Source organism: Hibiscus syriacus, unplaced genomic scaffold (genome assembly GCF_006381635.1).
Source record: "Hibiscus syriacus cultivar Baekdansim isolate YM2019G1 unplaced genomic scaffold, ASM638163v2 tig00109945_pilon, whole genome shotgun sequence".
Taxonomy (NCBI): Eukaryota; Viridiplantae; Streptophyta; class Magnoliopsida; order Malvales; family Malvaceae; genus Hibiscus; species Hibiscus syriacus.
In genome coordinates, this window is record NW_024062535.1 from 620751 (window position 1) to 644309 (window position 23559).

At 37.3% G+C, this 23559-nt stretch overlaps 1 protein-coding gene across 1 annotated transcript; it reads right to left on the reverse strand.

Moving 5' to 3' along the window:
• Positions 1–2474: 2474 nt before the first annotated feature.
• Positions 2475–3525, reverse strand: LOC120210911 (putative clathrin assembly protein At4g40080; the record flags this gene model as incomplete). Its single annotated transcript, XM_039209559.1, has 1 exon — positions 2475–3525. A coding segment is annotated over one exon (936 nt), but the record flags the coding sequence as incomplete, so codon positions are not given.
• Positions 3526–23559: the final 20034 nt, after the last annotated feature.

Here is a 23559-nt window from a genome sequence, read left to right on the forward strand (position 1 = left end):
ATGTCGCATTGTTGGGATTGGATAGTTTAATTGGACTTGAAATCCTGATAATTCGATATAAATCCTAAATAATATAAATTGTTGTTTCACTCTCATTGGATTAAAGTACTAAGAATTCTTCAAGAAACCAAAATGCCTAAAATGACCCTGATTACCTGAATAATGGAATCACTCTTGTCATATATAAAATATCTAGTAACTCTGATTTAAAAGATTCTGAATACCTTCTTGATTACTTAGTTCCTCCAAAAAATATTTGAATACTATATGAACTTGATAAATCACTTCTCGAATGACTAATAAATTCATTAACTATCAAACCCCCTTTTTATAGGGATCTTGTTTATGTTATTCTATCAATTTACAAAAGTTTTATGGTTCCCTACCTGATAAACAACAAGTACTTCTGGAAAATCATTGAATCCTCTAGTGTGTTCCATATGTGCTATATGATTTTTTTATCTGTTCTAAATGTGATTTACCGAAGTTATTGATTTACTATTTATGAACTATGGTTACATCATATGTGCTCTCTGGTTACATGCTTTCATTGGAAAATATAATTGTTCCTAATTTATGGATCATGGAATCTACGGTTTACTGTATGAACCAATGATTGGGATACTTTCTGGGTAGGATTCTAGAGTTTGGAGGTTCAACTCTAATCAAGTTAGTAATTCCTTACGGGCCTTAGTATGGGGACTATATTTTGGTGTACGGATGGAGGGCATTATGTGATTTAAATAACTACATTGTCATTGTTTCATCATTCTATTGGATCATGATTTTGATATTAAAGTTACTACTCAATCTGATTTCTACTGGATATTGTATTGGTAAGAGTCTAGAGTACGGAGGTTCAGCTCTGATGCGTGCTTAGGGTAAGTCCTTATGGATGCAATTATGGGGAAACTGCGTATCGGTGTTCGGTTGGAGGGTATTACTATGGTTTTAAAATATGTTTTAAACTACTCATCTTTTTAAAGGATTTGTATACATTTCTCTGTTTTGTTAGAGCACACTAGACTCCCCAATTTAATCTTCTGAATATATCTCTCTGATACTTCCTTCGGACCGTGAATCCTTGTTTGTAACTGAAGATTTAGCTAATGAAATATGAAATCATCGATAGAATCTGATGATGTCTGTTCCACTAAGGAAATCTATGATTTACCATATACTTGATGACCTATTGCATTCATCTGGTAGTTTTGTATTACTGAGCTTTCGAAAGCTCATTCTGTTACTTACCATTTTAGGTTAACGAGTTTGATTTTGTGCTTATACCGACATTAGTAAAGGAATTCCACTAGCGTTGTTTTCGGAGTATGGTGCATGTAATTAGGGGACATGTAGGTTGTGTTCTGTTTTTATAATAGATTATGAAACTTGTGTTACTGCTGGATTTTAGTGGATTTTATTTTAATATTAAATGATTTTCTGAATTTGTATTTTATCTATAAATTATTTTACAGTTTTAAATGGATTAACAAAAAAATTTTAAAATTTTCCTGGATTTTTACTGTGGGTTGCTCCGGTGGCCCTAATGTGACAACTCGGATCGGATCAGGTCACCCACATCGGTCTGAGGGTGTTACAATTTATAGGTAATAGGATTATGTTTTAGGGTTTAAGCTTTATAATTTAGGGTTTTAAGTAAAGTTAGGGTTATAAAATGATGCAATTGAACAACTTTGAGGGCTCCATTGATGCAAAAATACGATAGGGGCGAAAGTGATAAATTGTGTCTTTTAAAGAGCAAAAGTTACCATTTTGCCTTAAAAAATAATGGTGGGACTAATATGGATTTTTTTCACGTCATTTGTTTTTTTATCTAAAATATTCTGGTGAACGAGGGCGGGTGTGTGTACTTTGTTACCATGCAAATATGATAAAAAAATCCATAAATATAAAGCATTAGATTAGAAGTTAAGCTTAAACGTCAACACGAAGTTTCTGGAAATCATGTGGAAAGCATTTAGATTTTGCTACATAATTAAACTAAATCAGACGTTTAACCTGCAACAGCTACTTAGTAAAAACCATTTATTTTTATGGATAAATAGAGGGATGATGAGATGGGTCGCACCTATTTCTTTATGTAAATCTAGAGTTAATATAAAATAATATTTATTTAAAAATAACTCTAAACCATTTGATAATAGCCACTCATATTTTTACATGCGTAGTACTCAAACATATGAATAATAACATATCTTTAACGATTGATATTGTGTTATTTTCACTTTTTTCTTTAATACAATGCCATATTAATATTATTTTTAATTTTTGAAAGTAATTATTAAAATAAAAATAATAATATTAAAAACAATTTTATCTAAATAAATTTAAGGATCAAAATAAAATAAATTAATAACTAATAATATAATTTATCCATAAACATAGGCCTGCAAATAACAGTGCTACTCATGAATGGAAAGACAGTCATCCTACTAAAACTTGGAAAATCCTTTTAGTAAATTGCATTAATCTAATCAAATATAGGACAGCTCAAATGGTTATATACACCACTGAAGAAAAAAAAGTATTCACAACGGCACAAACATTTGGGGCAGGGAACTGACTCGGTCAAAACTCAACCCACCTCCCCCGAGACGCCAACCGATACAACTCGCTAAACCCATTCAACATTCTCGACTCATTCCCCACCGAAATCGCCACCATTTTCCCTTGTTCCTCCTCCTTCTTCATCGTCGCGACCAGATTCTCCTTCGTTCCCTTAATCAAATCCCACAAATCCTCGTTCCTATTTCTGTTCACCAGCAACAAAGATACCCTCTCCTTGCAACAACCCAACCTGTTTATGGCACTCAGAAACTCAGTGCACTCACTCGAACTCAGAATCGTTGTCCTCGCTCCCAGTTCCACAACTCGGACAAAGATTTCACGTTGGACTAATCTATAATCTTCGCTAACCAATCTCAAAGACTCGTACACCAAGCTCTCCCGTTTAAGATAAAGCGAGTTGGGCACAGTACTTAGATGATCGGCAAAATTAATAAGAACGTCAATTTCCTTCAGTAATTCGGAGTCCAATATCTTATTTCGATTATTGGACCGTGGAGTAGAATTAAGGTGATAGCCTAACATCCTCGAAACCGTCAAATTTTGTTCCAACATTCCGGCGTACCACCGGACCCACGCCGACATTTCGATTGCTTCCGGATTGGAATCATCTCGGAACGTCCACAAATTGAGAAAATTCCAACCCCCAAACGAAGGGTACATCGCGAGCTGATCATTTAAGACATATGACCCTTTGCCGATGATGTTATGGATCGTGTAGAGGCATTTCAGAGCAACCTTTGAATTCCTGGTGCGATGTAGTCGGTCGATGAGGGCTTGGATACATGTGAATGCGGTGGCGCATGAACTGTGTCCGAGGGAGATAATGGCGGCGATTCGGTGATCTGCAGGTGGAACGTCGGAGCCGTGGGTGTTGGAACATTGAATGACGCGACGAACATAAGCTTTGTGGCGTTTTGTTGCCGCCACCGCAACTTTTCAGTTTTCCTCTGGCGCGTGAACTCCACCGCCGTACCCCAAGCCGCGTGAGTCATCGCCGTTAACCTCGCGAGCCGCTGGTGAACGTTTCCCGTCCAATGTTATCACCTATAGTGACCGAGACCCCATCAGTCAGCAGAATCAGAGAAAAACCCAATAAAGAAATGAAAAGAAAGATAAAGCAAGTACAAGATATCCCAAAGCAAATCCAAAGATATCATTATCATCATCCATCCATCAGTCAAAAAAAGAAGCCATCACATTCATTAGGATAATATCGAAGATGTAGACACTTCATTTCGCCCTGGCCCTTCTCTAAGCAACTTGCTGCCATCACTACCCCAGAGCGTTAATGCTTGTTTCCTACTAATCCTACAGACGCATGTGATATCTGATCTAAAGTATGATCAGATTGCAAATTGTTATTTTTTATGTAAAAGCTATGTAAGAAAATGGCTATAAATAGCCGATTGAAATGGAAGAAAAGGGGGAGGAGGAAGAATTGTAAAAGGGATTACTCTTGTTTTTCAGAAGGGGATAGTAATAAAATACAAATTTTTTTTTCAGCAATTCCTAAGGTAGTTCAGTTTATATTTCAGTTTTCTTTATTTTTTTTTTGTTCAATACGAATGCAACTAATAATAAGAATTTTAGTTTGTAATTTTGTTCGTAGTTAACGTAAATTCCACGAGTTTAAAAAAATAATTAAAATAAAAATAGAGAGTTAAGTTACCTTGCTGCAGTACGTCGGAGTAGGGGTGTCGTCGTCGTCGGGTCTAGAGTCGAGTGGTTGGTGTGGCTCTCGATTTCACTGGAAATTTGGGACTCCATGGATGCTCTGCGTGAAAGAAAATAAGAAGAAGGTTGTGGGTTTGATATGTTACAGAATAAAAAATGGGAAAGGGGGTTATATTTGGGGTTCACGTGTTCTGGAGTTAATTCAGGTTGGGGAGTGCTTTTAATTTGAATTTTGGGTTAACCTCATATAGGATCCTTTAATTTATTGTCATCTTTTATAATGGTTTTTTTTTTGGTCTATTTATGTTTAAGTCACTCTATTATCGTTGTTTTAAAAATCAGTCATTAAACTTTTGTGGTTAATCACGTCCAGGTCCCTCTAATATTACATTGTTTTTACATTCTAGTCACCAAAGTTCTATTTTTTTATTTTATTTCATTTTAGGTGCTTTATTTTCGTTATTTTCAATTCGATCACCAATATGTTATATTTTGTGATGATTTATGCATGTAACTTTCATTTCCTTTATTTTAGTCACTATTAGTTTTTGATTTAGTCACTAACATGTTATATTTCTTGTTTTGTTTATTTCTAATTTTGCCACTTTATTTTATGTCTATTTACTTTAGTAACTATTTATTCCTGATTGAGTAGTTTTTTTTTTTTATGTTTATCTTTGTTTATTTCATTTTAGCTATTATCTTATGTATTCTTGTATTTTATCCAACATAATTATATTTTACTATAATTTGGATAATCATGTTATTTTAATTTTATGTTTCACCCACTATTTTTTTTACTTTATTTTAGTTTAAGCATTAATGTTTCAATACTTTTATTTTATTCCCGTTATTACTTATTTTGTTGTTTTTCTTATTAGAACTCTACTTTGGTCATTATACTTTCAAATACTTTATTTTAGTCATTATTTTACATTTGGTTTAATCATTGTTTGGTATTTTAATTTTCTGTTTCGCTATTTTAGTACTTTAAATTTCTATTTTTTATTTAATCCCTTAATTTTATGTTTTTCTTTTGTAGCTTATTCCTATAATTAATTTGATCCATGAATTTTAATCCTTTCCAATTTAATTTTTTTAATTCGAATTTTCTTTTATTCTTTTTATTTACTTTTTTTTTATTTAAATTTTAATACTAACTCTTTGTGTTTGTTTGTTTTAGTTTTTTTTACTTTATTTATGATCTTTTTAGGATAATTTCAATCAATCAAAGGTAAGTAATTTGAATCGAATTATTAAATTTTAATTTTAATTTTAATTTTTGTAATTAAGACAACCGATAAATTAAATGGTACCGAAAGGACAGTTCAAGGGTGCTAATCCTTCCTTGACTGTAACCGACTCCCGTGCCCGACATATTTCTGGTAAAACGCAGATCAGGTAATATGGTATCCGATCAACCTAAATATTTTGTTTAAATGATCGGTGGCGACTCCTAATATTTTATTTAAGTCGAAGCCCAATTCCGGACCCACCCGAAAGGCGGTCGAGACAGCTTGGCGACTCCGCTGGGGACAATAAGTGAGTCAGGCCATAATTAATTTTCGGTTGTCTTTTTATGCGAAAATGGTAAATTTAAATTTTAATTTATTTATTCGATTCCAATTATTTATCTTTGAATATTTTTCAAATAAATAGTTGTACTAACGTTTTTTAATGTTTTCAGATTTTTCAAAATTGTCATCTCATGCTCTATACCCGAGCTCCGAACCCTATTTAAGTGGGGGTGAAAGCGACGCCTTCGTGAGAATTTATTCTCCGTGCGGGCCTAGCAAGTAACCTTCGGGATTCATATACCTTATGTCTTCGTGTGAATTTATTCACCGTGCGGGCATAAGGGAATGTGTCCTCTCGAGTTTAACTTGGTCCATACAAACCTGTGATGGGTTTAGGACTAAGGGTCTGGTAAGCCCAAGGGGGCACCAGCAAGGAGAACTCGGGTACCATTTTAGAACTTAAACCGAGAGACCATGGAGAATTAGAGCCTACCCCGAAACCAAATTCCAAAACCTAGGATATTTTTTACCCTAACCATGTTTTTTGTATTTTTTTTCTTTCGTTATTTTTTTATTTGTTTATTTTTTTACTAACTTTTTTGCCTTTGTGTTTGTTTTCTAGCATTTGCATCATAACAAGAGGCTATTGATCCCTAAAATAGTTTGTTACACACGAAATAATCTGAATTAATGGACAAAGGTGTTGTAATACAAGAGATTAAAAACGCCGAGGCACGACTATGGTCCGAGAAGACGCAGAAAGAGAAGGGAGATAGTCTTCAGAGTAACTATGTGTCAGAGCTGGTTAGCTACGCATCTGTCAGCCTGAAACAGAATAATGTCCAAGAGCTGCGGAACATTTGGGACAGTTGAAAGAATGACAGAAAGCAGAAGTTTAGCCAACGATATGGTGATATTGCCCTCTTACTACATGTCAAGACTGATGAGCCCCTGCTCCGAGCATTGATTCAATTCTGGAACCCAGGATATAGTTGTTTCACCTTTAACCGGGAGGATATGGTGCCCACCATCGAAGAGTATACTACCCTACTGCACTGTGAAAGTATCAGACTAGAGAGGGTATATATCAAACACATCAAGAGTCAACCTTTCAAGAACGAACTGGCTAAGATTGCAGGGGTTGATGAAAAATGGGTAACTGATCGACTCCGACACAAAGGTAATGGGGAAGGAATCGAGTGGATCCACATAAAGCAACTAATGAAGAACCACCCTGATGAATGGAAGACTATAGACCTTTTTGCACTGGGTCTGTATGGTTTGATTATATTTCCGAAGATCCTTGGGTGCATTGACGCAACCGTTGTAGAACTATTTAAACAACTTCCAAGGCGAGTCAACCCAGCACCGACCATTTTGGCCGAGACCTTTCGGTCTCTTAATCATTGCAGAAGAATTGGTGGAGGAAGGTTCATTGGGTGTGTTCAGCTTCTTCAAGTTTGGATTCACAGCCATTTCTGGAAGACTAACGGGGTCGCCTACCGCCGATTTAGCACCACCTATTCACCTTTGGGAGAGTTCATCACTATAAAATGGCATGAAGGCGCTACCAAGGAAAAGTGGATGAAGGTATTCACTCATCTTCAGGACCGAGATATTACCTGGAGAGCCCCCTGGTTATTCCTCAGTGACATTCTTTACCGGTGTGGGGATTCTGATACTATGACCTTACTTGGACTTTGGGGCGCAGTTGGGTATGCTCCGTCGTTAGCACTTAGACAATATGGGGCACGTCAGTTCATCCCGGCCACATACGGATTATCTATATCAGAGTTTGTGTACCACGGTGATAACTATAAAAAGATGATCAAAGAAGTAGCTGACTCATGGAAAAAATTGTTCCGAATGGATATTGTAGCTGCAAGAGACATGCTTACTCCGGATTATGTAGAATGGAGAAGATTGAGAAAAAATGACAACATCCCGGTGCCAGACTGTGAAGACACCCGGACCATGGAGGAACATCTCAGGTATGTCCCTTCCGAACTGGAGATAGCCAAGACCGAGTTTGAAGCTGTGAATAATGAGCTGAAGCAGAAGGTAAGGGAACTTGAAGTTGAACGATACCAATGGAAGTTAGACGCCGATACTCAGAAAGATCGAGCAGACAAACTGGAGAAAGAACAGAAGAAAATCCATTTCGAGCTTGAAGACTTGAGAAAGGGGTATCAAGATAAAGTCAAGGATAACTCCAATTTGAAAAGAACTTCTGAATACTGGAAAGATGAAGCTCATATCCTAAAAAGGAAGTTTGAGGGGTATGATGAGCAGCTGAAGACTACTCAGAGGCGCTTAGCAGGTAGTCAACATCATAACCAATGCTTGAGAATCCAGGTGGCTGATCTGGAGAAACAACATGAGAAAGATGACAAAACAATAGCTGAGTTAGAAGCCATTCTTGATGAACTCAAGAAGCAAGCAAGCGAACTTCAGATAGTGCCTTTCGACGGAGGTTTACAGTGGCGTTTCCGTTGGGAGCAAGCTCAGCAAAGGGTGAAGGCTAGAGACGTAGTCATCCGAGATTTCCTGGATCAAGTACAGAAGGCAGCCTATCATCTACATGGCTTGGCAAGGGAAGCCGGAGTGGTTCGACAGAACATTCAACCAGTAACAGATGAAGGAAGAAGACTTGTCAATCTTTTAGAAGATGTTCGGGGTCTGGAGGATTTAGTCCGGATATACCTTTGATTGTTTTTATGTCTCTTATAAGATAAAACGCTTTTGTTTAAATAAGGATTATTTATAATAACAGACACTTTTCTGGATCAATGCCTCTAAATTGCATACATCATGCATTGCATACTTTGCATTTTATATTTCATGTTTATTTTTTATATTTTCCATGTTTTTATATTCGTATTAACTAACAGAACATGTCTCAGAAAGAACAAATACCAAGAGCTCAAGACACACATCATCCGCACAATACTCGAACAAAAAAGAGACAGATGGAGGCCAGAATGGAAAAATTTGAGGAGAACATGGCAAGATTGCAAAAAGAACTGGAAGATAAGATGGCCCAGAACAGTCAAAGTACCCTAGAATCCATCAAGAAAAACCAGGAGTCCTTGGTCGATCAAATCGTGGCCAAGTTATCAGGCTTACAGCAGGCCAGTGCGCCAAGGGCAGGTTCATTTGAGGGGTTAACTATACCGCCAACCTCACAGGTGGTTATCTCACCCGGAGTATTACCCGAGGACTCATCCGCTACTAAAGGGAAAGTTGCATTACCCGGTGACTCATCCTCTACCAAAGGGAAAGCTGCATCTACTGTTAAGATACAAACTTTTGCAACCATCCCTGACAATCATCCGAATAATTACCATGTCCCGGATTTTGATGAGGAGGATAAAGCTAAAAAGATGGAAGAGAAAATCAGGATGTTAGAAGACCAGATGAAAATGGTCAAAGGGGACCAGGACTATTATGGGGTAGATGCAATGGAGTTAGGTCTAGTTCCAGATTTGGTACTTCCACCAAAATTCAAGGTCCCTGAGTTCGAGAAGTTTAACGGGAACAACTGCCCCTCAGCACACATCACTATGTTCTGTCGGAAAATGACAGGATATGTGGGAAATGACCAACTCCTGATCCATTGCTTCCAGGAGAGCCTGTCCGGTTCAGCTATCCGGTGGTACAACCAGCTCAGCCGAACTCATATCAAGACATGGAAAGACTTAGCCAAGTCTTTCTTGGAGCAGTACAAGCATATCAACGATATGAGACCAGACCGGGTTATGCTCCAAAGCTTGGAGAAAAAGCATAACGAGAGTTTCCGACAATACGCACAGCGTTGGAGGGATTTGGCTGTGCAAGTTCATCCACCCTTGGATGAAAAGGAAACTAGAAAGTTGTTTGTACAGACCCTGAAGGCACCTTACTTCGGGCACCTAGTGGCAATCACATCAGGAAGTTTCTCAGATCTAGTTATGGCCGGTGAAATGATCGAATTAGCCATAAAACAAGGAAAAATTGAGGGAGGTGACTCCAGTAAGAAGTCTCTCGTGAAGAACAAAGAACGAGAGATCAATAATGTCAACACCTACAACCCAAACAAGGGTGTTACGATCTCAAGTTCAAATACCACTGCAGTTGTACCATCTGGTACTTCTAAACAGAACCAGAGAGAACCAAGAAAGGAAAGGGAAAGAGAGCAATTCGATCCCATTCCCATGACATACAAAGAGTTATACCAACAGCTCTTTGATACTCACGTTGTGTCGCCTTATCCTATGGATCCAATAAAGCCCCCTTACCCGAGATGGTTCGACGAGAATGTTAACTGCGAATATCATGGTAGTGTACAGGGGCATTCAATCGAAAATTGTCTCACATTCAAGAGGCTTGTACAACGAATGCGAAATAAGAATTGGATCACTTTCAACTCCGGAACACCAAACGTCGCCCAGAATCCCTTGCCAAATCATCAAGAGACTGGAATTAACGCAGTCACCACAGAGAAGGGCAAGAGAGTCAAATTGAGTGTTTCAGAAGTTAAAGCTCCTTTGGCTTGGGTATGGAGCCAAATGGTAAAAGCAGGGCTTCTTGCACTATATCCAGATACAGCAGGAAATGAATACGGTAACCATTGCTGTTACCACAATGAAGAAGGGCATAAAGTGCAAGATTGCCCAGAGTTCAAGACATTAGTCCAACTCATGATGGACAGAAAAGAGTTGGAGTTTTACGAAGAAGTTCAGGATTCCCCGGAAGCAGACGTTTGCGCTACCGGAGAATCATCAGAAAGAAGATTTGGTAGGGGAAGTCCATTGGTAATTACCCCTAAAGCAAAGACGACGACAACAACTCAAGCAAAGGTGGTGATCACAGCACCTCGGCCTTTTCAGTACAAGGACAGTCGACAAGTGCCATGGAAATACGAATGCCAGGTGAGTACTTCCAAAGAATGTGATAGCAAAGTGGGGCAGAGACCACTTGAGCCTTTCAAAGAAGATGTATTGGCTATCAATGAACCTATAAAGGAGGAAGAAGTTAAAGAATTTCTCAAATTCTTGAAACATAGCGAGTACAGTGTTGTAGAACAGCTCCACAACTTGCCAACGCGTACTTCAATGTTGGCACTTTTGTTAAACTCAGAGGCACATCGGGAGGCACTGTTGAAAGTCCTAAATCAAACGTTCGTGCCACAAAACATACCAGTCAGCAAGATGGATCGACTGGTGAACAATATTCAAGCTGATAATCTCATCTCATTTTCAGATGATGAGATTCCATCCGGAGGAAGAGGCCGAACAAAGGCATTACACATCACTACGTATTGCAAAGGGCATGCCCTACCAAGTGTATTGATCGACAACGGATCGGCCCTAAATGTGATGCCTTTGATTACATTGAAGAGGCTGCCAATGGATACCTCTCATATGAGAGCCTGTCAGAACGTGGTCCGAGCATTTGATGGGACCAAAAGAGAGGTAATTGGCAAGATTGAGGTGCCGCTAACGATTGGACCGGCCACCTACAATGTTGAGTTTCTAGTGATGGATATCATATCTTCCTATAACTGTCTTTTGGGAAGGCCATGGATTCATCAAGCAGGTGCAGTACCATCCACTCTGCATCAAAAAGTTAAGTTTGTTATCGACGGGGCCTTAGTAATCATTAATGCTGAGGAAGATATCGTGGCAAGTGTGACCACGGATGCCCCGTATATTGAAGTAAATGATGAAGGTGTAGAATGCTCATTTCGCTCCTTAGAATTCGTGAATGCCACATTCGTAGCAGAAGGAAAAATGATTCCTAAACCTCGACTATCCAAGTGCACCAAAATGGAGGTCAAGCAAACCTTGGGACGAGGCGCTAAGACTGGAAGAGGGTTTGGGAAGCATTTACAAGGAAAGATTAATCCAGTCATTCTTATTTCAAAATTAGAGCAGTTTGGGCTTGGTTTTCAGCCCAATTATCATGAAAAGAGGAAGGAAATCCAGAAGAAACGGGAAAGAAGATTAGCCAGGTTGACTGGAAGCGAGTTTCAACGGGAACCAATGGTATTCCCACCTCTGTATCACACATTCAAGTCAGGTGGTTATGTGTTTGAGACCACCTCATCCGATTTAGAAGTGACTTTGAAAGATTTGAATATCAATGTCGTGACTACAGAAGATGCGGACAACGCCAATAAATCTGAAATCTACCCTCTTCCACCTGGGTTTGTGCCTAGTAACTGGTCGGTGGAAGAACTACCTGTGGTTTACAAGAGTCTTTCAGAGTAATATTCGAACTATCCCTATTTGCCTATACCCGGGGCAATAGGTTATCTTTTGTAAGGGTGAATAAACATTGTTTTAAATTCAATAAAAGATGCGAATTTTCTTCATGTCAAACATTTTTCTTATTTCATTTCTTCTGAAACCATTTTTTCAATACTCCATTATATTCTCTTTCAAATTTAATTTTTGATTGTTTCGTGTGGGATATTTTCCTCTCACACATACACATTTTCTTTCCTTCAGGTCCCCAGATAACGATAATGTAGGCACTGATGATCCTGATCCGGAGGTGGATTTTGAATCGGCCATTTGTCTTGGGGAATTCGATGAATGCGACAATGAGGAAAAGTGCAACTTACCTACCGAATTATTGAGAATGGTAGAAAGAGAAGAGAATCAAATACTGCCACATGAGGAAAAGATCGAAATCTTCAATCTGGGCACTGACGAGGATAGAAAGGAGGTTAAAATTGGTACAATTCTTTCAGATGAAGCAAGACAAAACTTGATAGTCTTACTTCAAGAGTACAGAGATGTGTTCGCTTGGTCATATCAAGACATGCCGGGACTAGACACAGATATGGTAGTCCACAAACTGCCTATCAAACTAGGATGCAAACCCGTGCAGCAAAAGCTGAGGAGAATGCGACCAGAAATGCTCCTTAAGATCAAGGAAGAAGTCAAGAAGCAATTTGATGCTGGTTTCCTCCAAGTGGCCAAATATCCGGAATGGGTGGCCAACATCGTGCCTGTGCCAAAGAAAGACGGGAAAGTACGCATGTGTGTCGATTACCGGGACCTTAACAAGGCAAGTCCCAAAGACAACTTCCCTCTGCCACACATTGACACATTGGTGGACAATACAGCCGGGAACGCTTTCTTTTCATTCATGGATGGATTCTCAGGATATAATCAGATCAAGATGCATCTTGAAGATATGGAGAAGACCACATTCGTCACAATGTGGGGAACTTTCTGTTATAAGGTGATGCCCTTTGGATTGAAGAATGCTGGTGCAACATATCAGAGAGCTATGGTGACCCTGTTCCACGATATGATGCACAGAGAAATCGAGGTTTACGTCGATGACATGATTGTCAAGGCACAGACCGAGAATGAACATGTCGAGAATTTAAGAAAACTCTTCCAAAGATTGAGGAAGTTCCAGCTGCGACTGAACCCGAGCAAGTGTACCTTCGGGGTAACATCTGGGAAGTTGTTAGGATTCGTAGTCAGCAGGAAAGGGATTGAGGTTGATCCTGATAAAGTTAAGGTTATCCAAAATCTACCTCCACCACGAACACAGAAAGAGGTCCGAGGTTTTCTGGGCAGATTGAACTACATAGCACGGTTCATATCTCAGTTAACCGAAAAATGTGACCCCATCTTCCGACTTCTTCGAAAAAATAACCCCGGAGCATGGGATGAAAATTGCCAGATTGCATTTGAAAAAGTAAAGGAGTATTTATCTCACGCTCCAATCCTGATGTCTCCTATCCCAGGCAAACACATGTTCTTATATCTATCTGTATTCGAGAACTCAATGGGGTGTGTCCTGGGTCAACATGATGAGTCTGGAAAGAAGGAAAAAGCCATATATTATTTAAGCAAGAAGTTCACCGATTGCGAGGTCAGATATCCTCCTATCGAGAAGGTTTGCTGTGCTCTAGTCTGGGCTACAAAGAGACTCAGACAATACATGTTGTATCACACTACATGGCTGATCTCTAAGTTAGATCCTCTAAAATACATGATGGGTGTACCTGCTCTATCTGGAAGGTTAGCCCGATGGCAGATGCTATTGTCTGAATTTGATATCGAGTACGTAAGCCAAAAAGCAATAAAGGGAAGTGCCATATCAGATTTTTTGGCAAGCAGAACCGATGAGAACTATGAGCCGCTAAGCTTTGACTTCCCAGACGAAGACTTGATGGCTATCACCTTAGAAGAGGCAAGTACTTCTACCTACAGTTCATGGAGAATGCATTTTGATGGTGCATCAAATGCATTAGGACATGGCATCGGGGCAATACTGATTTCCCCAGAAGGGAATCATTACCCATTCACTAGCAAATTGAATTTCGATTGCACCAACAACATGGCAGAATATGAGGCTTGTGTTTTGGGAATTCGAGCTGCAATGGGGCAAAATATCAAGACCTTACGGGTATACGGAGATTCAGCCTTAGTAATCTATCAGCTCCGTGGAGAATGGGAAACCAAGGATGTAAAGCTGGTAGAGTATCGGAAGCTAATAATGGATCTACTCGAAGAGTTTGATGAAGTCACCTTCCACTATGTGCCGAGAGAAGAAATCAAATGGCTGATGCCTTAGCTACCTTGGCAGCCGTATTCAAGGCTGGTGGGGAGTCTGAAATGATGCCAATTGACATGCAATCGTATAAGTACCCGGCTCATTGTTACCAAGTCGAAGAGGTGAAAGACATTAAGCCTTGGTACCATGACATTCTGCAATACATCAAGAATCGGAGTTATCCAGAGGAAGCCACCGAGACTGACAAAAGAACCATTAGAAGGATGGCAGCTGGATATGTCCTTGACGGGGATGTCTTGTATAAGAAAAGCCATGACCAAGTCCTATTAAGGTGTGTAGATGCAGAAGAGGCAAAAATGATAGTGGAAGAAGTACATAACGGAGTTTGTGGAACACATGCAAATGGGCACATGATGTCAAGACAAATAATGAGATGCGGATATTTTTGGTCAACACTGGAAAGTGATTGCATCAACTACGCTAAAAGATGTCATAAGTGTCAGATTTACGGAGATAAAATAAATGTTCCACCTCATCCACTTCATGTGATGACATCACCATGGCCTTTTTCTATGTGGGGCATGGATGTTATCGGGCAAATCCATCCGAAGGCTTCGAATGGCCACCGTTTCATTCTCGTGGCAATTGATTATTTCACCAAGTGGGTAGAGGCTGCTTCCTACGCTAGTGTTACTCAGTCCACTATTTGCAAGTTTTTGAAGAAAGAAATCATATGTCGGTATGGTTTACCTGAAAGAATCATTACTGATAATGCTACAAACTTGAACAACAAAATGATGAAAGCTGTTTGTGAGCAATTCAACATAAAGCATCACAATTCTACTACCTACAGACCAAAGATGAACGGAGCAGTAGAAGCAGCAAACAAAAACATTAAAAAGATAGTGGAGAAAACGACTGAGACCTACAAAGACTGGCATGAGAAATTGCCTTTTGCTTTGTTCGCTTATCGAACCTCGGTACGAACCTCGACTGGGGCAACTCCATTTTCACTAGCTTATGGAATGGAAGCAGTACTACCCATTGAAGTAGAAATTTCGTCATTACGGGTCTTGACAGAGGTCAAACTGGATGATGCAGAATGGGTACAATCTCGATACGATCAGCTGAACCTGATAGATGAAAAGAGACTGAAAGCCATTCATCACGGTCAAATCTATCAGAAACGAATGATTCGGGCACATGACAAGAAGGTGCGCCCGAGAATATTTCGTGAAGGAGACCTAGTGCTAAAGAGAATTTGGCCAATCCATAAAGATTACAGAGGAAAATGGATGCCAAATTGGGAAGGACCTTATGTCGTAAAAAAGGCCTTTTCCGGAGGAGCCCTTGTCCTTGCTGAAATGGACGGACCAGAACTGCCACATCCTATCAATTCGGATGCAGTCAAAAAATACTTCGCTTAGGATGAAAACTCGAGATGGCATCCTAAGTCGAAAAAGAAAAAGAACAAAAAAGAACAAAAAAGAGAAAAATGTTTAGGGTGAAAACCCGAAAGGGCACACTAAATAGAAAAAAAAAACAAAAAAAAATAAGGTGGGTTCAAGATGAAAACCTGTAAAGGGCGTCTTGCAACCAAGGATTGGTCCAAGTTGAAAACCCGAAAGGGCGATTTGGATATTAATTCAAGAAATCCAGACATCCCGGCATCTGAATCCTCTACAAGATTAACGAGTCGGAGAAAGGTTGCACTTTCCTGAACATTGTCGCATCTTCAAAGATCCCTCGGCAAAGGTTGCGTTCAAGGTCACTTAACGGCTTATCAGTTCAACAGTACCCACATTATCAAGATCTAAGACATTCATTCACACTTCATCATATATTCATTTTCCAAAATGTTTGTCATTTGTTTTTTTTCCCTTATGAATAAAGACAATCTTTTCTCTAAATCAATTCCTTTTGAGCATCTTGGGTTGAATTTAAACCTAATGATTTATTTACTTTTGCAAAAGATAATTGTATATTACTGTACAAAGACTCTTTGAAAAGTACAGGTACTCGGAAAGTCGATCAAGGCTCATGCACATAATTGAGATGGTCGATAACCATTTTCCAAATCAAGGATAAAAATATCAGATTTAAATATTTGAAGAATTCAAGATCGGGAATTAGAACTTCAAGATTCCAGAATCAAGACACAACAAGACAGGCAATCGGAGATCGAGATTTCTCTCCAGAACCCAAAATAGCATATGTTGCATATGCATTTTAGGCATACCTAAGAGCATTGCATCCATAGCATCGCATATATGCATAACTTTGCAGGTTCTAGCTAGAGTCAATTTCAACTTCACAACGAAGGATATTGGACTCGAAGCAACACCATTTACTGAAGATTGGATTTCAACTTTACAGCGAAGGATATCCAATTCAAAGCTCAACTCCACAGCGAAGGGGCTTCCCAGTTTCATTCAGAGCCAATTTCAACTTCACGACGAAGGATATTGGACTCGAAACATCCACGATTTCAACTTCACGACGAAGGATATCGTGCTCACAAACAACATTGGATTTCAACTTTACAGCGAAGGATATCCAATTCAAAGCTCAACTCCACAGCGAAGGGGCTTCCCAATTTCATTCAGAGCCAATTTCAACTTCATGATGAAGGATATTGGACTCGAAACATCCACGATTTCAACTTCATCACAAACAACATTGGATTTCAACTTTATAGCGAATGATATCCAATTCAAAGCTCAACTCCACAGCGAAGGGGCTTCCCAATTTCATTCAGAGCCAATTTCAACTTCATGACGAAGGATATTGGACTCGAAACATCCACGATTTCAACTTCACGACGAAGGATATTGTGCTCACAAACAACATTGGATTTCAACTCTACGATAAAGGATATTTGATATGGACGAAATTTGTGTCTTTTAATCTTTGCCCTATTGTCGTTACACGATAATGAGCAAAGAGGGGCAGCTGTAGACACTTCATTTCGCCCTGGCCCTTCTCTAAGCAACTTGCTGCCATCACTACCCCAGAGCGTTAATGCTTGTTTCCTACTAATCCTACAGACGCATGTGATATCTGATCTAAAGTATGATCAGATTGCAAATTGTTATTTTTTATGTAAAAGCTATGTAAGAAAATGGCTATAAATAGCCGATTGAAATGGAAGAAAAGGGGGAGGAGGAAGAATTGTAAAAGGGATTACTCTTGTTTTTCAGAAGGGGATAGTAATAAAATACAAATTTTTTTTTCAGCAATTCCTAAGGTAGTTCAGTTTATATTTCAGTTTTCTTTATTTTTTTTTTGTTCAATACGAATGCAACTAATAATAAGAATTTTAGTTTGTAATTTTGTTCGTAGTTAACGTAAATTCCACGAGTTTAAAAAAATAATTAAAATAAAAATAGAGAGTTAAGTTACCTTGCTGCAGTACGTCGGAGTAGGGGTGTCGTCGTCGTCGGGTCTAGAGTCGAGTGGTTGGTGTGGCTCTCGATTTCACTGGAAATTTGGGACTCCATGGATGCTCTGCGTGAAAGAAAATAAGAAGAAGGTTGTGGGTTTGATATGTTACAGAATAAAAAATGGGAAAGGGGGTTATATTTGGGGTTCACGTGTTCTGGAGTTAATTCAGGTGGGGGAGTGCTTTTAATTTGAATTTTGGGTTAACCTCATATAGGATCCTTTAATTTATTGTCATCTTTTATAATGGTTTTTTTTTGGTCTATTTATGTTTAAGTCACTCTATTATCGTTGTTTTAAAAATCAGTCATTAAACTTTTGTGGTTAATCACGTCTAGGTCCCTCTAATATTACATTGTTTTTACATTCTAGTCACCAAAGTTCTATTTTTTTATTTTATTTCATTTTAGGTGCTTTATTTTCGTTATTTTCAATTCGATCACCAATATGTTATATTTTGTGATGATTTATGCATGTAACTTTCATTTCCTTTATTTTAGTCACTATTAGTTTTTGATTTAGTCACTAACATGTTATATTTCTTGTTTTGTTTATTTCTAATTTTGCCACTTTATTTTATGTCTATTTACTTTAGTAACTATTTATTCCTGATTGAGTAGTTTTTTTTTTATGTTTATCTTTGTTTATTTCATTTTAGCTATTATCTTATGTATTCTTGTATTTTATCCAACATAATTATATTTTACTATAATTTGGATAATCATGTTATTTTAATTTTATGTTTCACCCACTATTTTTTTTACTTTATTTTAGTTTAAGCATTAATGTTTCAATACTTTTATTTTATTCCCGTTATTACTTATTTTGTTGTTTTTCTTATTAGAACTCTACTTTGGTCATTATACTTTCAAATACTTTATTTTAGTCATTATTTTACATTTGGTTTAATCATTGTTTGGTATTTTAATTTTCTGTTTCGCTATTTTAGTACTTTAAATTTCTATTTTTTATTTAATCCCTTAATTTTATGTTTTTCTTTTGTAGCTTATTCCTATAATTAATTTGATCCATGAATTTTAATCCTTTCCAATTTAATTTTTTTTAATTCGAATTTTCTTTTATTCTTTTTATTTACTTTTTTTTATTTAAATTTTAATACTAACTCTTTGTGTTTGTTTGTTTTAGTTTTTTTACTTTATTTATGATCTTTTTAGGATAATTTCAATCAATCAAAGGTAAGTAATTTGAATCGAATTATTAAATTTTAATTTTAATTTTAATTTTTGTAATTAAGACAACCGATAAATTAAATGGTACCGAAAGGACAGTTTAAGGGTGCTAATCCTTCCTTGACTGTAACCGACTCCCGTGCCCGACATATTTCTGGTAAAACGCAGATCAGGTAATATGGTATCCGATCAACCTAAATATTTTGTTTAAATGATCGGTGGCGACTCCTAATATTTTATTTAAGTCGAAGCCCAATTCCGGACCCACCCGAAAGGCGGTCGCGACAGAAGAGAAAAGAGAAGATGAAAAAATACTATTCGGGATTGGGGGGATTCGGTGAAACCAACGAGAGAGGATTCGGGTTTCCAGAGAAAAAAGAGAGAAAATCGAAACAAAAAAGAAAGATAAGAGAAGAAAATCGAAAAGCTATTCGAACCAAACAAGAGAAAAGCAAATAGAGAACGAGAGAACTCTTACCGTGGTCGGAGGAGTGTCGAGAAGACCAAGGGACGTCGGATTTTTGTTTTCTTCGAGATGTAACGGTTTAGATCTAGTGGTTTAGGGTTGGTTTTAGGGTTTGAGTTGCTCGATTTTGGATTGATGAGGATGAGAGGGATTTTTTGGAGAACGTTTGCCTCCTCCGGTCACCGTGAGCCGCCATGGCTCCGCTGTGGCCCGTCGTGGCTGCCGTCGATGGGAGGCGGCTTCCCCTCTCCGATGAGAGGAAGTTGAGAGAATTTTGAAATCTCTCTCTCTTCCCTCGGCTGAGAAACAAAGCAAATGAAAGGTTGAATGATTTTGGGCCTTCGATTGCTATATTTATATATAACACGAAACAATGTCTTGTAGAACAGAAAAGCCATGCGCTTAGCGCATGGGCTAATCACGCAGGGAGGGTTCCAACTTTGTAACATTTGAGTTTTGGCCACTTAATGAAAGTTTCATCATTCCACTCTAGTTTCTTCTTTTATTTTACGTTTTATTTCAGTCCTATAATTTAGTTATAATATTTTTTCATATTTAGATTTTGGACCTTTAAATGTAAAATATTCGATTGTTGTCCTTCATATTTATGAATGTGTAAAATCGTGTATTTTATGTTTTAAAGCATTTTATTTTCATTATAGTCAACATCTTTAATGCCTATTTGTTTTGGGTTTATTACTAAGTGGGTCATTTTGTTCCTCTTTAGTTCATTTTAGTCCCTACGTGTCTGTTTTTGCCATTTTAGTCCTCTATTTTTTTATTTTTGTTGTTTTAGCCCTTTAAGTTGTTATTATTATCATATTAGTCCTTGTAATTATAAATATTTACTTTTTATCATTATATTTGGTGATTGTAATATTGATTTGTGTTTATGTCAATCCCTTATGTATCTACATATTTTTATGTTATGTATTTATTTATATCATATGTAAATAAATATGTTTAACTTTATTTGTTGTAAATATTTTATTTTGCATATTTTATTTATATTTGTTTCCACTGTATTTCTTTATTTAATATTGTCCGAATATGTTTCAAGAACGATATTTGTAGAACGGGCGGGGAAAATATCACTTGATCGAAGTGGTACAATCCTATACGATGCTCGAATGAAATGGGACTTGAATCAATTTTATTTTTGCTAATTAAATCATTTTGTATTTCACTTCGAACAAAGCAATGCATGTTTTTTTAAATATCAATTAGTTTATTTTAAGCAAAATGTCAAATTTAAATTTATATTTGATTAGAATTTTATCGAAAAGGGAATATTCTTTACGATTAAGAAATATTCGAGATAGCTTTCCTGACGGAGGATTACTAATCTTGAAATCTCTTTTCAAGTTAAAGAATTTTCTTTAATTAATAATTCAAAGCAAATTATTTAATGTTCAATAAATGGATCATAAATTAACTTTATATTCGATTTATAAATTCCACCATTTATGACAACGTGTAAACACAGTACCAATTCTAGGCGTTGTGGGGGTGCTTATCATTCCCCACGCGTAACCGACTCCCGAACCCATTTTAATTGAATCTTTGTAAACGCATACCAACTTTTTGTCTTACAAAACGATTTTTCTTAAAATTGTTTTAAAATATGTTTTTAGGTATTCGACCTACCTATTCAAAGGTCGATGGTAACTCCATTTTAATTTAATTCCAAATAATCCAAAAATCACCCAATTTATCCAAATCAAAGTCATAATCATTTTATAAAATAATACATTATTGTTACTTTTAAAAAATAATCGTTATGATAGCTTGGCGACTCCACTAGGGACTTTTTTTTAGAGAGTCAGGTTGTAAGTCGCTTACACATTGTCTTAGTGGTGGAAGTTATGAGTTTGAGTCTTTACTTAACTTATGATCCATTTATTGAAATTTTTAATTGCTTCATTTTTAAATGTCATACTAACATTTTAATTTTTTCTTTTCAACTTTGTCTAAGTTTTTGTCGAGTTTTTTCTCTTTTCCGTTTTTTGAGTCCAAGGTAGGTACGTTCCTCCTCACACACATCACGTGCATTTGCATAACATTAGCTCTAGACACGAGCTTCAATCCAAATAAGTCGGGTGAATGCTTTACTCTCGTAAGAATTTATTCTTCGTATGAGTTTTAGCAAATAACCCATGGGATACATACCTTAGACCTTCGCAGGGATTTATTCCTTGTATGGGTATAAGGCAGTGAATTCCCTCAAATTAAACTCGTTCCATTCGAAACCTGTAATGGGTGAGGATCGAGGGTCTCGTAGCCCAAGGGGATACCGACATCAAGGACAATTCGAGTACCCTTTTCCTGTTAGAGCCGAAACCATGCATATAGTGAACCATAGAACGATTACCCTAGATATAGTCATACCGAACCTCTGTCCGTCAATAGGTACCCAAAGTAAGTGTACACAAAGGAGGAGTATTTCTGAACCTTTCCTTTTTGCTTTAAATTATGTTAAATAAGAGCATGCAAACTAGATACCATGCGATTAGGACCAATTTCTTGAAAATAATTTTGGGTAGATAGCATGTCCGAGTAGGAATGTTATTTAATTAAAACAAGTTCGAGTAGATATCATGATGGGGTAGGTGTTATATTCATCTTTGAATAGCATTTTATCTATATCTATTATCTTACTTGTACTAACTAATTTCTTTTATTTTGTTTGTATGCACTAACTTATTTCTTTTCTGTTGTTTGTGTCATTTTTCATTCTTCTTTACATGGCATTGCATCGTCATGACATAATGCAAAAGTGTTGATCTGCAAGGAGATATTCGAGAGAAAATTTTTACAAGAAGAGGTAAAAGTTTTCAATTAAGCAGTCGCGTACACATATATGCCCTGAAGGCTAAAAGAAGTCCAGAGTACAAGAATGAGACTTGCTCGAAGATCGTGCAACATTCGAGATTGGAGAGATGATCCTTTGATCCAAGAAGTAATCCAACAGTAGATTCTCATCAAAGATCATTTCATCGCTAATTACCAAGGAGTGACACGTGACTTCAACATCGTAGGGGCATCAACTGAGTTAGGTTACAGAGCATTTGAGGGGCATCATATTTTAAGGACGAAGACCCCAGACGAAACAACGATCTGAGTTATTCCATATAACATTGGCACTATAACAGGTTCTCCTAAGCGAGCTTAAGAAATGGAATCCATATACCCAGAATATATATATTTATACAATAAAGCTGAGTTATTCCGCTAAAGCAATTGGTTATAGAGGAAACTCGAAAGCCCTGGCTTTATGAATAGATTACATTCAAACCATGACATTGATCGGGTACTTGACAATTCGGTGTTTGCTCCACTGTGGTTATCAAGTTGAAGACTTTGTGATGACATGAATCCTTCAGCTAGCCTCATAAAGGCAACTATAAAATATATGTACAATAAAGCTGAATTTAGCTAGACAAACATTAGCAAATTAAATCAAATTTAATAAATAAAGAGTTTCGGTGAACATGGACTAAGTGAGTTGAGGAACATCTGTTATATTTAACTTCACACGATCACTAAGAAATCTCATTTTTAGACCGATATTTCTGCACTACCTTGACTAGAAGAGTCTACGAAGCTTGAACAAATGGAAGATTTCAGAGAACTGAAACAGAAGTGATCTAAAAAGTCTAGCAATTGATTATGCTAGTTGTGTTATTTTGTCTATAATGCCAAACCAAGAAAGAAGGGCATACCATGATCTTCGAGGACCAATCGACGATACAAACCTTAGAATTTAGGTAGCCAACCTCAAAACTAATCTTTCGATCTTGATATTTGTCAAAGATTTGCAGTTATCAAAGATTAAAAAAGCATTTGATTTTTGATATTCAATGAATTCATATTTTTATGATTTGTTCCAATTGTGAGGCCGAAGAAGGGGCATTTTTTAGTTCATTTGACAATGAAAATTCACATATTCTTTCTTTGTCAACTTGTTTTCAAAAGAAGAAAACCATTTTTCAAACAAGATAATCTCTCTGGAGGAATATCTTGGAATCCAATGAATATCTCTTTGAAGGTCAAGATCAAAGATGGAACAAGGGAAACCAATTTTTGGGGCAAAATTTGATGGGGCAATGAAACAACTAGTCTCAGGTCGAGGTTTGCAAGAGTACACTCTGGTGGAAAA